General features: G+C 35.4%; 4 protein-coding genes across 5 annotated transcripts in view; 2 read left to right on the top strand and 2 right to left on the bottom strand.

The window, feature by feature from the left end:
* LOC104707606 (110 kDa U5 small nuclear ribonucleoprotein component CLO) lies at positions 1,407–6,105 on the top strand. Of its 2 annotated transcripts, XM_010457444.2 has the most exons (11): positions 1,407–1,570; positions 2,036–2,784; positions 2,869–2,937; positions 3,033–4,226; positions 4,327–4,425; positions 4,537–4,695; positions 4,836–4,921; positions 5,005–5,203; positions 5,288–5,398; positions 5,486–5,692; positions 5,774–5,872. In XM_010457444.2, exons 2-11 carry the CDS (start codon positions 2,050–2,052, stop codon positions 5,870–5,872), a joined length of 2,958 nt encoding a protein of 985 aa, XP_010455746.1. In that variant the 5' UTR covers positions 1,407–1,570; positions 2,036–2,049. The 2 variants fall into 2 exon arrangements, with proteins under 2 accessions (XP_010455746.1, XP_019090561.1); XM_019235016.1 differs by lacking the exon at positions 1,407–1,570 and having other exon boundaries at positions 2,050–2,784; positions 5,774–6,105.
* LOC104737302 (transcription repressor KAN1-like) lies at positions 10,320–11,435 on the top strand. The gene is made up of 6 exons (XM_010457443.2): positions 10,320–10,395; positions 10,600–10,676; positions 10,788–10,824; positions 10,947–11,040; positions 11,133–11,190; positions 11,307–11,435. The coding sequence occupies exons 1-6, from the start codon at positions 10,320–10,322 to the stop codon at positions 11,409–11,411; spliced, it is 447 nt and encodes a 148-aa protein (XP_010455745.2). The 3' UTR covers positions 11,412–11,435.
* LOC104737301 (cysteine-rich receptor-like protein kinase 40) lies at positions 13,139–15,980 on the bottom strand. The gene is made up of 7 exons (XM_010457441.2): positions 15,068–15,980; positions 14,815–14,931; positions 14,580–14,713; positions 14,286–14,496; positions 13,970–14,207; positions 13,735–13,873; positions 13,139–13,634 (listed from the first exon to the last, which is right to left on the bottom strand). The coding sequence occupies exons 1-7, from the start codon at positions 15,903–15,905 to the stop codon at positions 13,347–13,349; spliced, it is 1,965 nt and encodes a 654-aa protein (XP_010455743.1). The 5' UTR covers positions 15,906–15,980; the 3' UTR covers positions 13,139–13,346.
* Positions 17,182–17,754, bottom strand: part of LOC104738436 (cysteine-rich receptor-like protein kinase 40) — a 1,962-nt gene continuing 1,389 nt past the window's right edge. The window contains exon 3 of the mRNA XM_010458612.1: positions 17,182–17,199. Within this exon, the coding sequence (XP_010456914.1) occupies positions 17,182–17,199 (18 nt within the window). The remainder of the gene's footprint in view (positions 17,200–17,754) is intronic.

The raw sequence follows: 17,754 nt of genomic DNA, 5'->3' as shown, positions 1-17,754 counted from the left end.
CTCTCTTGAAGCCACAATCCCTCTCATAACATGTGATTCCAATTTTAAATTTCCTCTCCACACTTTTAGTTTCCTAAAAATCCATTGTACATGTATCCACATTTTTGGTTTAATTTCCTCTATACAATCGACGAGGAGGTTTATTAACACAAGATCACGTTCGTAAGAGCAACATATATATATGACATTTTTTATCCTTCGAATTTTCATCTTTAAGCTTTTATGGATTTTAACATTACGTAATGTCTTGATAAAGTCTGGTGACTTAGTTTCTCAGAATTATGATGTCGAACTCACCCTTCAGATCAGCTCAACCGCGACGGTAATCAGCTCATCAGAACCATAGATAGCGGGAGAATTGATATAGGTTGCTATGATTTTTTTCATTTATTGCTAAACACAAATTAATAAGAGGTAAACAGAGGTCTAGAGAATCATATCTAGTTGGTATGGTGAGAAGCGGTTAAGGATGTAGAAGAAAGAAAACGAACCGTAGAGAAAAGAGGGATAGAAGCATAAAAGAATCGAAGAAAATATGAAAAGAAGGTGAAAGAAATCCGAAATTGCATGAAATCGACGGAGCGCTTGTAGGAAACTATACTAAGACTATTAGATTACTAGTGTGCACTAATTAAGAGTTTCAAACATAAGTATTTAAAATTTAAAATTTCAATAATTTAGTTAAGAACTGAGCTTTTATCTCAATTTTAGCAACAAAAGCCTGGGATACATAATGTGCCTAGATCAATCATAACATACTATAGCAAATAACACCAAAGTTAGTTGTCAAATTTCAACCCTCAAGGTAAGATTATCTTGTTCCTCCGGTCCATTATATATTTTAATATTGTAAAACTCATTTAATTTTGTTTTTTTGACAGAAACAAAAACAAAATTTTAATCAAACTATATGCGTAATATTGTCCAAATATTAAAATTCAAAATAAATACTATAATTAAAAATAATAAATACTTATAAATTACGCACGGCAAACCCCTACCTTAGTAAAATAAAAGAAGAAGGAGTTTATCTCCTATAAATGATACATCAAATTTTTGAAGTAATCATTAGGTGATAGAACAATTAAAATGTGTAACCAATATAATTTGATTAACTACTAAAAATCAGTATTTGTGCAGATGTAATTTGATGAATAAAAAATAAAAGTCAAGATGTGTTAAAAACTCTAGGCAGCAATAGAAATCAGTATCAAAGGTTGAGTTAAAATCTAGTACACTTAAAAACTGTTGCAGTTTGAAGATTTTTTTTTTTACTCTTAATATCTATTTATAATTTTTTTTATTTCATTTTACATATTCTTGGAATACAAAAAAAAAAAAAAAAAAACTAAACACCGACTTAACCCCCTCTATGTGAGAAAGAGTCTTTCCAATCTAAAACCTAAATCTAAAAAATCTTATATTCATTTCCTCTTCGACGGCTCCGTTCACCAAAACTGTCTCAGAGTCTCGACGAAGCTCGAACCCAGTCGCTATCGCCGAGCCAGCCATCACTCTTTCTCCTCTCTAGCTTGCGCACCACCGCCGCTCGTTTCTTTCCCTCACCGAGGTTCGGCTTCTCTCACTCTCCTTTAAGTTTTATTCAGCTTGAGTTTTGCTTCTACTCTAGGGTTTTGCTCGAGTCCAACTTAGCGTAAGTTTCTCGTTGATTCTTGCCTAGGGTTTTTGATTTATTCCGAATTATCTTAAGTTTCCGGTTGATTCTTGCTTTTCCCGGTGTCTCTCTCAGACGCTTTCGCGAAAGCTACGCAAGTCCGGCGATTGTTAAGTGAAGATCCAAACGATTTTTGCCGATTTTGTTTTCTTTGTTTTTCTCATCCAAATGTACGCGTCTAGAATGGTTTCTGAGTTTCTTAGTATCAACTCTTGAATCTTGTGACAGCGTTAGGGGCGAATAGGTTTCAGATTTGGTATAGTAGAACCCAGATTGATTCTTTGGTGATTTGACTACTTTTGAGGTTATATTTGCCGGTATAAAGTTCTGATTTGCTTCATTGGATTCTGTTTTTGACAGGTTTACATAAAAAGATGGATGATAGTTTGTATGATGAGTTTGGTAACTACATTGGACCTGAGATTGAGTCTGACAGAGAGAGTGAGGATGAAGTAGAAAAAGATGAAGATAAGCAGCCTGAAGAAAATGGGCATGGATCTGATGGCGAACAAGGAGGTTCAAATGGCTGGATTACCACAATCAATGATGTTGAGATGGAGAACCAGATTGTTCTTCCAGAGGATAAGAAGTATTACCCTACTGCAGAGGAGGTTTATGGTGAGGATGTTGAGACCTTGGTTATGGATGAAGATGAGCAGCCTCTTGAGCAACCCATTATCAAACCTGTTAGAGATATCAGATTTGAGGTTGGGGTCAAGGATCAATCAACGTACGTGTCAACTCAGTTTCTTATCGGCCTCATGTCTAATCCCGCCCTTATGAGGAATGTTGCTCTTGTGGGTCATCTACAGCATGGGAAAACTGTCTTCATGGATATGTTGGTAGAGCAGACGCATCATATGTCTACTTTTAATGTTAAAAACGAGAAGCATATGAAATATACAGACACCCGAGTCGATGAGCAGGAGAGAAATATCTCAATCAAGGCCGTTCCAATGTCCCTTGTTCTTGAGGACAGTAGATCCAAATCATACCTGTGCAATATCATGGATACTCCTGGACATGTCAATTTCTCTGACGAAATGACTGCTTCTTTAAGACTTGCCGATGGTGCTGTTCTCATTGTTGATGCTGCTGAAGGAGTCATGGTATGTCTTTGCTCTCTCATTATGCTCTGTATTTTTTCGTTGAGGTTTACTGATTGTACATAACGCTAGTAAATATTTTTCCAGGTAAACACAGAGAGAGCTATTCGGCATGCAATCCAGGACCGTCTCCCTATTGTTGTTGTGATCAATAAGGTACATCTTGCTTCAACAATGTAAATTGAGATTTATTGTGTGAAATTTTATATTTCCATACATTTACTTGACTTTTGCTGTTTGTTCCCCAACAGGTAGACAGGCTCATAACTGAGCTCAAACTACCTCCAAGGGATGCTTACTACAAGCTTAGGCATACAATTGAAGTCATTAATAACCACATATCTGTTGCTTCAACAACTGCTGGAAACTTACCCCTTATAGACCCTGCAGCTGGAAATGTATGTTTTGCCAGTGGGACAGCTGGATGGTCTTTCACATTGCAATCTTTTGCTAAAATGTATGCCAAGCTACATGGGGTGGCCATGGACGTGGATAAGTTTGCATCTCGACTTTGGGGAGATGTATATTATCACCCTGATACTAGGGTATTCAAGAAAAATCCTCCAGTAGGTGGTGGAGAAAGAGCATTTGTTCAGTTTATTCTGGAGCCTCTATACAAAATATACAGCCAAGTGATAGGTGAACATAAGAAGAGTGTGGAGACCACCCTTGCAGAATTAGGAGTGACTCTGAGTAATAGTGCATATAAGCTAAACGTCAGACCTTTACTTAGGTTAGCCTGTAGCTCAGTTTTTGGTTCGGCATCAGGGTTCACTGATATGTTGGTAAAGCACATTCCTTCTCCCAGAGAGGCTGCATCGAGGAAAGTCGGCCATGCATACACTGGGCCAACAGATTCCCCCATTTATGAGTCAATGGTAGAATGTGACCCATCTGGACCTCTCATGGTTAATGTGACAAAGCTGTACCCTAAATCAGATACTAGTGTGTTTGATGTGTTTGGAAGAGTTTATAGTGGTAGGCTTCAAACAGGGCAAAGCGTACGTGTACTAGGAGAAGGGTATTCACCTGATGATGAGGAGGACATGACTATAAAAGAAGTGACCAAGCTATGGATATATCAAGCGAGGTATAGAATACCAGTGAGCAGTGCCCCTCCTGGTTCATGGGTTCTAATTGAAGGTGTTGATGCGTCCATCATGAAAACTGCGACTCTGTGTGATTCAACCTTCGATGAAGATGTCCACATATTCCGAGCGCTCCAATTTAATACCCTCTCAGTAGTGAAGACTGCTACTGAGCCTTTGAATCCTAGTGAGCTGCCTAAAATGGTGGAAGGGCTTAGAAAAATTAGCAAAAGCTATCCCCTTGCGATTACCAAAGTCGAGGAGTCTGGAGAACATACTATTCTAGGCACGGGTGAGTTGTACTTGGACTCCATCATGAAGGACCTCAGGGAGCTCTATTCAGAGGTCGAAGTAAAGGTGATCTACTTTGGCTCTATGATGATAATTCTCTTCTACAAGCCAATTGCTGATTTGTTTTTTTGATCTTTAAGATCCTTTCGATTTCTTAAATTTGCAGGTTGCAGATCCGGTGGTCTCCTTCTGTGAGACAGTTGTTGAATCTTCGTCCATGAAGTGTTTTGCTGAGACTCCAAACAAAAAGAACAAAATAACAATGGTAAGAGATATTCTGTCTGGATTTTCCCTTATATATAAGACTGAGATGTTTGGTATGGTACTCAAGCACAATTACTTTGGGACTAATCTAATATCTGTGTACACGCTAAAGATTGCAGAGCCATTGGACAGAGGGCTTGCTGAGGACATTGAGAGTGGCGTCGTAAGCATTGACTGGAACAGGAAACAACTCGGGGACTTCTTCAGGACGAAGTATGACTGGGATCTACTTGCTGCACGTTCCATTTGGGCTTTTGGTCCTGACAAACAGGTGAATGCATTTTTTGTCTTAAAGCCCTGCAATCTGGGTGCTCTCTGTATCTTTATGTTTGCCTTTTGTTATGGCTTAAGCAAGCTTAACATCTCTGTTTTGACAATTCATTTTTTAATTGTTGATATCTAACTGATCAGGGGCCAAATGTTTTATTGGATGACACCCTCCCAACTGAGGTCGACAGGAACTTGATGATGGCAGTGAAAGACTCCATTGTTCAAGGGTGAGCATCTTTCTTCTGTTACACTTTTCTTTGGCTCCAATTTGTTGGCTGTAGCTGAATGGCTTGTTTTAATCACTCTGCAGGTTCCAGTGGGGTGCCCGTGAAGGTCCCCTCTGTGATGAGCCCATAAGAAATGTAAAGTTCAAGATTGTTGATGCACGGATAGCACCAGAGCCGCTGCATAGAGGATCTGGTCAGATGATTCCAACAGCAAGACGTGTTGCATATTCAGCCTTCCTTATGGCAACTCCAAGGCTGATGGAACCTGTGTACTATGTGGAGGTACATTATCCCTTTCTACTTTGCTCTTTGCATTTTTGCTCTTATAAATTATATTGATCATTTAGAGTTATGGTTGTGTTTCAGATACAAACACCAATCGATTGTGTTACTGCAATCTACACAGTTTTGTCACGTAGACGTGGGCACGTCACATCTGATGTTCCTCAGCCTGGTACTCCCGCTTACATTGTGAAGGTTAGTCTTTTTACTTGCTTTGTTTCCTATAATCTGACTGAGTGATGATTCAGTGATTGATTGATTGATTCTTTGGTGTTGATGCAGGCTTTTCTACCTGTGATAGAATCGTTTGGGTTTGAGACAGACCTGAGGTACCACACACAGGGACAAGCTTTCTGCGTGTCTGTGTTTGATCACTGGGCCATTGTGCCAGGAGACCCTCTTGACAAAAGCATCCTACTGCGTCCACTTGAGCCTGCCCCTATTCAGCACCTAGCTCGTGAATTCATGGTCAAGACCCGCCGTAGAAAGGTATAAGAACGAAACATAACATGCTCTTTAAACCACACTGGTTACAATCTCTGACATATCTATGTTGTGGTGGTTTTGCAGGGAATGAGTGAAGATGTTAGTGGCAACAAGTTTTTCGACGAGGCCATGATGGTGGAGTTGGCCCAGCAGACTGGTGATCTTCATCTTCAGATGATGTGATGATTTCCTACTCTCATCGTATGCCAGACCCTAGACTAGTAGAGACTTGTAGTATCTCTCCTCTACTCTTAAATATTTGAAAGGAGAAAACAGATCGAAATGTTTTTTAGATGATTGTGTCAAGTCAAATGTTGATGAGAGATTTTTTACAAAACTCCTCAAGTCGAATGTTTTTAAGATGATGTGTCAAAGTCAAATGTTGATGAGAGGTTTCAATGAAACTCTCTTACATACACGAGAGAAGAGGAGATTTGACACACGATCGTCACCCACAGTATCCACGATCAGGTTCAGCTCCATCGCTTGACTTCAGATCCACCATTGCTAACTTCTACTGATTCATCCTCAAGATTGGAATCCTTAAAAAAAATTTCATATCTGTTCCGACTTCAACTAAATCCAAGATAGAAGCTCCGCCTTTAGACCTATTATGAAGTCTACTTCGTTATTTATTAACAAAGAATTTCTTAGCGAAAATATTACTCCATTTTGAGATAGTTAAGCAGATGGCTAAACCAATTTTTCTTTTACGGGATCTGAATGAAGTTCCTGTAGAAAGAAGAAGAAAAACAAAAACAAATCTAAACCCTAATAAGTATTAACTAATAATCTAAGATGGAAATATATAAATCCAACACAGCATAAAGGAGTAACAAGCTTGTCGGGAAAAAAAAAAAATCTGACGTTCACCGGAAATCTTTTTTGTCTCTCTTAAAGATAAGAGTGTGAAGAGAAAGAAAATCTTCCAACTTTTCTTACAACAAAATGTTCCCATGATGACAAATATATATTTTTTTTCTTTTTTTTTTTAAAATTCGTATAGTATTTTTTTTTAAATGCTCCTCATTGAAATTGAAAGGTTTATCTGATTTTGTGAGGTATATAAGGCCTTTCTGAATTGTAACTACCACTCGAAGACTCAGTTAAAGTATTTATAAGGGCTTACATACAGATAAGTATAGTTTTTGTATTTGTTTTGTAAGGCTACATACATATATGGCTAGATTTCAGTTTTTTAGAGACATTTTTCAAGGTTTTAGAGATACAATATTTTTGTAAGTGGTATCAGAAAAATCACTTCTTAAATTTTCCAAAAATTGTTTCATGTGTAAGCTCCATTTTTTTGTTTGTCAATCACATATTTATTAAAATCAAACTTTATGATTGGTGGTCCAAGCTGGAGAAAAGAGTTCGAAGCTCCATCAGCGTACCATGAGAGAATTGTAACATTCAAGAACCAATAGTTTTAGCTAGGATGGGTGTCGGTTGACACCATCAATTTCTAATTTGAACGGTTTGTTATAATTGTCGAATTAGAGCGGTCTAATTAAGAAAAAACCCTAAAACCGTGATATTTAAGGTTGGAAGTCAACTTAGGGCTTTGCTCAACATCTTTTGTCGTTTCAAGAGAGAAAGAGAGAATGAGAAGTTTTCCAGTGAGTTCTTGTGAGTTTTATGCCTTTTTTTGAGAGATCATTCCTGTGGACTGCTGATCTTAGGCTAGAAACGTGTTGGAGGCTTGTTGTGTTGTTATTTTCGCCCTTCTAGACTCATATTATTCTTGCTAAAAGGTGAGTGCATGACTATGGCTTATCTAAGTTTGAGATTCTCTGATTTTGTGTTCTATAAGTTGTTTGGTTAATTCCCTTGATTGTTTAGGTGTTTTTCGTGTCGTATGTGCTTGGTTTTACTCCTAGGAATGCCTTGGACAAGTGTGAGGTCTTTGGACGCGGAAATCGAAGCTGGAGATCAAAGGAGATCGATGTTTGGCATCAGTGTCGGTCGACACCAATGCGAGGACAGCGAGAGAACCATAACGAGTGTCAGTCGACACAAACCAAGATTTTCCGGAATGTATGTCGACACCCAGTTGCGAGTGGTGATTGACACCAACCTTCGCCAAGTGTCAGTATCGATCAACATTAGAAGGTGTCAGTCGACACCATTCTTCAGCTGTGGCTGATCTTTGTGATATTAGGATTTTTGTACGTCCTAGTAGGTCTCAATTAACCTAATGCGGTTGTAGTACAGAAGGTGTCAATCCAATTGGGAAACTTTACTAACAATCAAAATGCAATCAAGTAGTCACAAGTTAAACCAGATTCAAAAAGAGTTTTTGTCTAACAACCTAGAGTGATGAAAATGCAAAACTGAAATGGATTACAGAACTAGAAACGAAAATGCATGACAAGAAGTAAACAAAAGTGAAAACGAAAACGAGTCTAAGCATGAACTATATAACGGGATTAGAAACGGTTTCAGGATGTAATAAAAATCTGAAAGAAAGAAGTCCTAAGGATGGGAGTAATTGATGTCGGCGGAGTATCCTAGTCTACAGAGCGTTTAACATGCCACAAGCAATCTATTCATAAACAATAAACATCACAACTTAGCTAATCCAATATCTTGGCAAAAACTACTCAGACTCAACCACTTCCATACCTAGCTCTCGCTAGAGAAACATGGTTGAGCAGGCATGACAAACAAGTTCATTCACATCAACAAACATCCTAGAGAACTAATCTCTTAGGCTAGGAACGTAAGTCTCTAGCACTAGTTGGTCAGACATTTCATCAAACACCTTTTGGGTGTAGAAATGTCTCGAACCTTGTTCCAATTGATCAGAGAGAAACTAGTATTTCTAATACTAGTCCAGAAGGGAATCATACAAATCAAAGCTTAAACACTCTACATCCTAAGATCTTCCACCTAGTCTATCCCATCCCTAAGAATTCTAACACTAATCAGATCCAGAAATCATCACCAAAGACAGAAATCCAGAAAACATTGAACAAAGCCTAATAAGATAGACAAGAATGAGATGAACAAATTTGTAGAAGAAATCAAATGCAAAAACTAAACGGATTAAAAGATATCTGGATACAAAGTCCCCCAACATTTTAGGTGGCTAGGTAGAATCTTAAGAACAAAACGAGATCAAAGATAAGATAAGATGTCTCGGCGAAGACTTAACAAAATGTATATATAGTAGTCCAACATGGAAAACCCTAAAACTTAAAACGACAAGGAAAGGAGTCGGTTTTGGAAATTCCCTCAAGCGTGTGAGACCAAACGTCTTTCTTCCTGACATGTGCGATCGAGTCCGTGCGCGTCGAGTGGAATGCAATGTCATCATGGCTCGACCTGGTTGGCTTGAGTGAACGACTCGAACGGTGATGGTGTTGGCCCGAGCGGGCGACTCGAACGACGTCGACTCGAACGGCTCGAGTGGGCGACTCCTAGACACCTAAAATACTCCAAAATGCACTATGTATGCAAATATGATGCAAGAACTACCTAAATATGCAAAGTGTACAAAAGAGGCTAGAAATTGATGTAAAACAACTAGTTATCCTAGCTAAATGCATGACAAATATATGCTAAGGAGAGACAAAATATAGACATATCACTTTGTTTGTTGCTTGGTTTGATTGTGTTACTTGTTGTTTGTTGATTGAAGACCTCAATTGCTTGTGTAGATAGCCGAGTAGATGGGAGAATTGCTTCACTGAGTATTTGTGATAATACTCATACATCTCAATTATTGTTGATGGTGCAGGTAAAGACAAAGTGTGACCGCGAAATTAAGGCGATGAAGGGGAGGATGTTCTAACGGCTCGTTGATGTGTTATTGGTTTCCATTAAGTTGCTAGAGTGAGTCATTGGAATGATGTTGGGATGATTTTATTACTTTTTGATATTATTGAGTTGATGGTTATTGGTATTGTTTATTCGTTTATTAGTTATTTGATTAAAGAGATTGGTTTATGTTATATGTTGTGGTTTGATTGGAGTTAAGATGTTAGTGAGTATGAAATCGCTAGTTTAATATTATATTAAAAACAAAAAAGGGGTCAGGTTGTTTCAGAAAGTTCTAATTAAAATAATATATATATATATATATATATATATATATATATATGTGTGTGTGTGTGTGTATGTGTGTTATTTTTTTGGATAGTTTTTAAATTATTAATATCATTAAGTTCAAAATAGTGATAATAAGCAACAATGCTTATGCCATAAATGAGTTTTGAATATAAAAAATTATTACATAAAAATAAATCTATATTAGAATATAAAAAGAAGATAAATCTGATAGTATTAATTTTGATTTGAAAAATAAAAATCCTATCATATATATTATTATTATTAGATAAAAGACAACTCAAAGCTGTCAGAAAATATATCTTTAAGCAAATGTGCAATTTTGTGTTTCCTTGTTTGAAGAAATAATTAAATAAGAAATTACAAGTGACAACTAAGAAATAATAAGCATTAAATTTCTTATGTTAATTTTGAGAATTATATATGAATATTTTAATCATAAAAATATTCTATAAATATACGTCATATTTTGTAAACAAAACATAAAATTAACTAAGAGTTTAGCCGGAGAAGAAATTTGATGAGAGACGCGATCGTTAGATCTTACATTAGGTCAACAATGTCGCGTATGCACTGGACTCACGATCGTCATCACCTTTTTGTTGAAGCTGTTGAAGTTCTCGGTGGCGAAAGGAGTAAGCGATTTTTTTTAAACCTGAAACAAAGTCGATTCCTCTGTACTAAAACAGAGTATCCCAAAATTTCGTCATTGAAATCAACAGTCTCTTTCATTAAGATACCTTCCCTCTCAGTTTTTCAATGATTATATCATATCCATGATCAAATTTCTCTTTATATATCATTTTTAGATTCATTATAGTTAATATTCTTAATTGCAGCGGCAACACCTAAGAAAATTTTGAAATATATGGGTGGAAGAGACCTTACTTTATCACAAGTTAAAAGCCATCTCCAGGTCCTTATGATTCATACACACATTATTAGCTTCTATACATGATATGTATCCATATAAAAGCTATATATGCATCAATGTAATTAATCAAATATATGTGTTTACTTTCCATAGATGTATAGGAACAAGAAGGAAGGAGTATCTGTAAAAGGTAAATAACTATCTTATTATGCATAGTTAAATAAATATGTTAATTGAAACTTTGCATACGGCAATACATGCATTGATGTTCAACATAGTGCGTAGTGAGTTTATTATGTTCTTCTTATGCAGAAAGGAGAATGATACGGAAAATGAATCAGATGCAGTCTCAACAGTACCTTATGATCTATGAACATATTCAAGATGCTATCCAAAATCAACAAAAGTAATTAAATTAGGTTATTGCATAATCATTATTTTTTTGGTAATTTGTTAGTTAACTATCTTTTTAAATTCTTCTATGCTACAATTGGATAGTACTAGGAAGGTAACCCCAATGGAAGTATCTTGCAAGTCTCTCTATCAATCTTCAAGGGTGACTTTCCTTCTTTTTTTGTTTTCCTTTTGCATTTCTTACCTTATAAAGTATTCATTTTCATCAACTTGTCGATTTGATGCATATGAATTAGATAGATGTATATTTTATGGCAGGTGGGAGAAAATGAAAACAGAAACAATGATGTCATTGCTGCTGGGGATGGTGCAAATGGTAAAGAGGACATGTCTCTTGAACTCACTCTTGGTCTCAAGTACTAAGAGGACTTTGGCTTCTATTTTTTGTTTTCCTATGCTAGCTCCCTATTTATATAATGCTTATATGGAATAAGAAATAAAAAATTGACAATGTGTTATGGTAATTTTCATCCCTTATTTGGGTGAAAGATTAATTTATATTACATTTCTGTTTAATTTTTATATATTGCAAGTCTCAAGGAAACAATATAGTAGTAATATTCCCTAAGACTTGTACTATACTTTATTTTACAACCTTCCCTTTATTCAACTCTCTCACAACCATATATACTTAACTATCATACGATGACTCTTATTTATCACACATGTTTTTATTATCCATCACACAATTGTACTTATTATTTATTTAATATATTGCAAACTAATTATTCGTTAACCAGTTTTAAATCAATTATAAGCTTCTATATTAGTATTTTTGCAGCAGTTTTTGCTCAAAAATATTTTTTGGAAATTTTTTACATTGAATGCTATTTAATGCTTATATTCATATTTAAACACTTTAGTTAACTTTTTCTACTATCCTTATAACCAAAAACAATTAAAATATTTTAAATATCCATATATATAATGTTATATAATTAATATAGATATTTAGAAGATTTATTCTAAATTATAAAAAATTGTTATCCTATCATCTCTTTTTGATTTTAAAATTTAAATGTAGCGAATTATCATATAATACATATAGTTAATAAAAATGTGTATTTTTCCTGCATATATTGTGATTTGAATTTTTTTTAAACAAGCATATATTACTCAATTAATATAAAAAGTGTGTGTTCAACATACATATATAGTAAATTTACTGTATATAGTAAATTATAAAATTATTAAGAAGTTAATAATTTAGAACTAATATATCAAAACTTAATAAAAAGTTTGAAATTATAAATATTTAAACATATTAAATTTTCAAAATTACACAACGAGTTATATTACATGACGGGTTATATGACATTACATGATTGAATTAATAATACTAAAAAATAAACTACCAGTAATATGATATTTCAATATGGGTTAAATCTCCATTTTAATGTTTTAACAACACCAATATAAAATATGTCAAATCAAACTAATTTAATTAAGATTGTAGTAAAGAAAAATTATTGTGCGGTATACCACAATTTATATATTAAATCACTAAAATTAAAAAAAAAAGTATATTAAAAAAATTAGTATTAAAATAGTATATAAATAAAAACAATTCAAAAAAAATTACCCCGCGGTGTACCGCGGGTCATAATCTAGTTTGAATAGTATAAACAAAGTCTTTGCTTAATGGTATGAAGGATATGTGCAAGGGAACAAACTTAAAACAATAAAAAAAGACTGTTTTGGGTAAAATCTAATTCAAGTTTGAAAAGATTTGGCTGGACTTAATATTTTTATAGGTATATTATTAAAAGAAATATATTTTTCCTGTTTGACTAAAACAAGAAATATATTTTCCTTCTTTGTATAATAAGATATATATATATGTATATGTATACAATACCTTCTGTGTATAATATTTATTAACAAAAAAAAAAAAAACATCCTTATATCATGTAACTATGATTAGGAATTGATACTTTATCTTTTATTGGCTGGAGAAGATTTCTTATCCTCTCTCTATTGGGGTATTTAAGATATTTCAGCAATTTATTCTTAAATTATATTATTTATCTCTTCAAAAAAAATTTATTACTTTATTTTACTTTATTATTTTTATAAAATAAAGCCAGTACTGGTCAAGACAACAATATATACCTTGAAGAAATATGTCAATTGGCTAACCATTTATTTCCGGTTAACAAAATAATAACACTGTCATTATTTTCCAGTTTTATGGCCAAGACTTCTCCGATTGTTACCGCTTTGGTTTATACATAAATTTCCTATATACCAAAAGGAAAAATATCGCAAGACCACAAGATAAATTGCATAGTGATTAACTCAACGACAAGTCAACTCCGTGAAGACATCGCCGCTCATTGACATTGTTGTACCACTTTCAGATTGGGATTGGCTCCCAGTGAAAGCAGGAGCATTAGGTAAAGGAGTAAGTATGGTCTCACTTCCAAGCCAAATTATCACAGAACTCATGGTTGGTCTCTTTGCTGCATTCTCTTGAACACACAACAAACCAATCTTGATCAACTTGATGATCTCGTTTCTCGGATGCTCTATCAATAAAGGATCAATTATAATCTCAGGCTTTCCTTCAACCCATCTCTTCCATGTCTGCTCCAACGAGAATATGTGTTGTTACTTCTTGTACACAAGAGGTTTGAAGATTATAAACAAATGGACCAAATAAGACTGATATGTGAAGTAAGCTTACAAAAGCAGCAAGTCCTTCTCCTTCGTAGCTCTTGTTTTTTTCACCACTTATCATTTCTAGAAGCATGACACCGAAGCTATAAACATCAGATTTAGCTGAGATTTCTCCGCGATTCAGATATTCGGGAGCCATATATCCACTGCATGCAACCAATAACGTTTATACGTCTACAAGACTCTGTTTTAAAAACAGAGCATTTAAATATGTCTACAAATTTGATTGATATATTTCTTACCGGGTTCCAGCTATTCGTTTTGTTTCAGCTCGAGTCTCGTCAGTGTCAAACAACCTCGCTGTCCCAAAATCTGCAACTTTAGGGTTCATCTCAGCGTCTAAAAGGATGTTGCTCAACTTCAAGTCTCTGTGAATGATCTTCAGATGAGAATCCTCATGAAGATAAAGAAGACCTCGAGCAATGCCTTCTATAATTTTGAACCTTACCTCCCATGTAAGAAGCGAACGCTTTTCTTCATCTGTAGAGTTTAAAGAAACAATGTTGTGCTAAAGGTTTCTAGAACTACAATAAATGACATTGTCTTTTGAAAGCTCACCGAAGATAAAGTTATCAAGACTTGCGTTAGGGACAAACTCGTAGACAAGAATCTCTTCACCTCCTTCATTACAGAACCCAAGAAGCTTAACCAGATTCCTATGTTGGAGTCTTGTCAAGAGTGAAACCTCATTCTTGAACTCTATATCTCCTTGTCCTGAACCTTTTGTTAATCTCTTGACGGCTACCTCTTTCCCGTTTGGAAATGTACCCTGAAACCAATTCTCAAGATATTTTTAAGTTACCCATAAGTGACTTAAAGTTGATCAAGAACTAGGGAAAAGGTTATTATTACCTTATAGACCGTACCAAATCCACCTTGGCCAAGCGTATTTTCAGAAGAGAAGTCATCGGTTGCTATTATGATCATACCAAGATCAAACCGTAACATGAATTGACCATCAGAATCAGAGTACTCTGCACCACCAACTTTAAAAAACAAAAAACAAAAAAACAAAGAAAAGAAATAAGCCTTACTCTCTAAATCATAGGATTGATTGAAGCAAGTGACAAGGTCAAGGTACACTAACCATTTTTTAGATTTCTCCTCTGAGCATATACTTGGATGAAGCCAATAAACACCAAAATATTAATGAATGTAAAAACAGCGATTATTGCGATAATTCCGCCAAATCCTATGCTCCTACCTGCAAAATACTAACCCTTTTTAGTCTTTTCTTTTTTTGTGGTTCAAAACCCTTTTTTAGTCTTTTTTTTTTTTTGGGTTCAAAACCCTTTTTAGTCTAAGAACCTCTTTATCATACTCTAATTCATTTGTTTTACCTTTCTTATCTGTTTTAGAGTTCTCCTTTTCCTGAACATAAGGCCGAGGAGGAGGCGCAGGAACTCTTGTTACATCATCAAAAGCACCATGGAAAGGATAAAAATCCCACCTGAAAAAACAGCTTGGAAAACTAACCATGCCTCCTCCTCTTCCTAGATACTTTGTTCTAAAATATACCACGCAACCTTCCAAACATGCATTGCAATCTTCAGAAGTTATATCGGGTGTGCATTGCATCAGCATGTAAACATCTGGAAACTCTGTGAACCCGGCTTTTCCGGCACTATAGTACTTGAGTACCGAGGAAGTATTAGCCTTCGTGGCAGCCTTGAGGGTCCGATTAACCATTGCTTCCCACTGTGGTACGAAAATTGTCAACGTTTTAGATGGCTCGATAGAATTTGGACTTACGGATACAAAAGGAGGACTAAGCTGGAGGCTCCTAAAAGTTGAGTTGTTTGAGGAACGAACAAGACAAGAAACGTCGTCATTGCCTCCCCATATGAAGGAGTCCTTGCGGCTTTGGCATTTATTTTGTTTATCCAGAGCCAATGATTGGACGCAACTGAAACAAGCTTCTTCGTCGTAGCCTCTTGCGCACATGGCAAGAGCATAAACTCTGTCGGGGTATTGGCCGAATGAAGCGTTGTAGAATCCGCGGTTAGCAACGACTTTATCAGCAAGATCAGAGAAGAGTTTCTCGCGGTTCTTAGGGTAGCTGCTGTTACGGTTGTATGAGCTTCCGAAACACTCTACGGAGTTAACACCATGGAGTGTTTGAAGGACAAAAAGAATAAAAGAAGAGAGGTATATCATCAAAGCAGGGCATTTCCCCATTTTTGTTTGTTAATGGTAACAACTTTTTTTTTTTTTTTCTTTCTTTCTTATTCATGTACTACTTCGTTATGATTTTTAAGCTCGTTATATTTATATAGCCAGAGCATGCCGGCTTTGACATCTCAAATGATGCTCATGATGCTAAAGCACAGGCAAATGAAATGACCACGTATTGGTTTTGTGAGACGTTAACGTATTAAGAACTTTTGGCCCCAAAAAAACATTGAGAAATGCCGTATTAATTGGTTGTTCCGAAAGAAACCAACAACAGTTGCTGTTGTGAAGTTGGAAGAAAACACATAGAGCCAACAAGGATAGCCAATGAAGTCAGGTTTTACTTGAAGCTCAACAAGGACATCCGATGAAGTTAACTGAAGACTTAGCCTCAATGTATAATATTTTTGCTGTCTATTTATTTCATCACATTCAGATGTAATTGATATTATCCTATTATACATGATAATCAATCAATCGAACCTAAGCTACATGCATCCCATTCGATCATAATAAATACCGTGACTCAGACTCTATACGTGACAATTCTTTCTACAACACATTTGAGACCATCACGAACAGTTGTATCTACAACTTTTGCTAGAATTCTCGTACTGTGTAAATTATACTATTCGTCTCCATATAGCCCGCACATCCATTTCATTCAATAACAGCTTTTGTTTTTGGCCGCGTGGCAAAAAAAAAGTCTTCCCCCTTCTAGGTCGAAAGTAGTATTGAGGCAAAGATTATCACAATTTTTTTGGAATTTGCCGAAAAAAATAAGATATGATGTAAAAAGTGATCAGTTTGATAGACACTACCCTTTTCCAATACAGCTTTAGCCTTTATGGACGTCCACAAGAGTTTCATAAAAAAAATTGGTATTTGTAAAATGGTTATATAAATAGAGAAAAAGTCATATTATAATGAAATGAAAAAAGGAAAACTTATAATAAACGCGAGAAGGACCAAACAGGTACTGTATTAAAAACTGAGATCAAATGCTATCTACTTGAGCACTCTTGTTAAATGTCCAAACCTTAAATTGTGCTTCTGCGTATCGTTTACTTTCTATTTGACTAGGCAACCCCTATCGCACGCATACGGCATCCTTTTACATTGAGATATATATAGAAGTCTTTATTTTTGCTCCTTTTACATTGAGATATAGAAGCCTTCATAGAACATAAAGTCTTTCCTCGTCAGGACCACGACTAATAAAAAAAATATTGCATATCCTCGATTCTCTATTGGGGGCAATTACAAACTTTAACCAATTTAGCTAACGTAGTCTAGTGACCTAGCACATTTAAATCACATAAAACAAGTTTTTGCGTGACTCCACTTCCTTTTACGTGGATCCGTCTTTGGTGTCATCGGAAAGAGTTTGGGGAAAAAAAATTATCCAAGTAATCAACTTTTCACTTAATCATAGTTTCCGAAGTGGTGTCTTTAACAACAGTCCAATATTTATAGGTTTTGGGTCATGTTTGTTTTGATGTCCATAATTTTTTTTTTCAATGCATTATTTGTTCTAAAACCATGAAATATTTTGTTGACCTAAAAAATGTAGGCTTTGTGATGAAGCTTAGGAAATGAAGATTTCATACATTAATTTACTATTTATGCTTTGAGATGAAGCTTAGGAAAATATCTAAAGACCACCAGATAAAATGAAAGGTTTCGTGATCATGATCATGATCAGGACCACAAGATACGTACAATGTATAGTTTGCTTTCGGAAAAAAACATTTTGATGAACTGATTTAAACCTCAACGACAACTCAACTCCGTGAAGACATCGCTGCTCATTGACATTTTACCACTTTCAGATTGGGAATGACTTCTAGTGAAG

This window comes from Camelina sativa, chromosome 13 (genome assembly GCF_000633955.1).
Source record: "Camelina sativa cultivar DH55 chromosome 13, Cs, whole genome shotgun sequence".
Lineage (NCBI taxonomy): Eukaryota > Viridiplantae > Streptophyta > Magnoliopsida > Brassicales > Brassicaceae > Camelina > Camelina sativa.
This window is presented reverse-complemented; position numbering and strand designations above follow the sequence as displayed.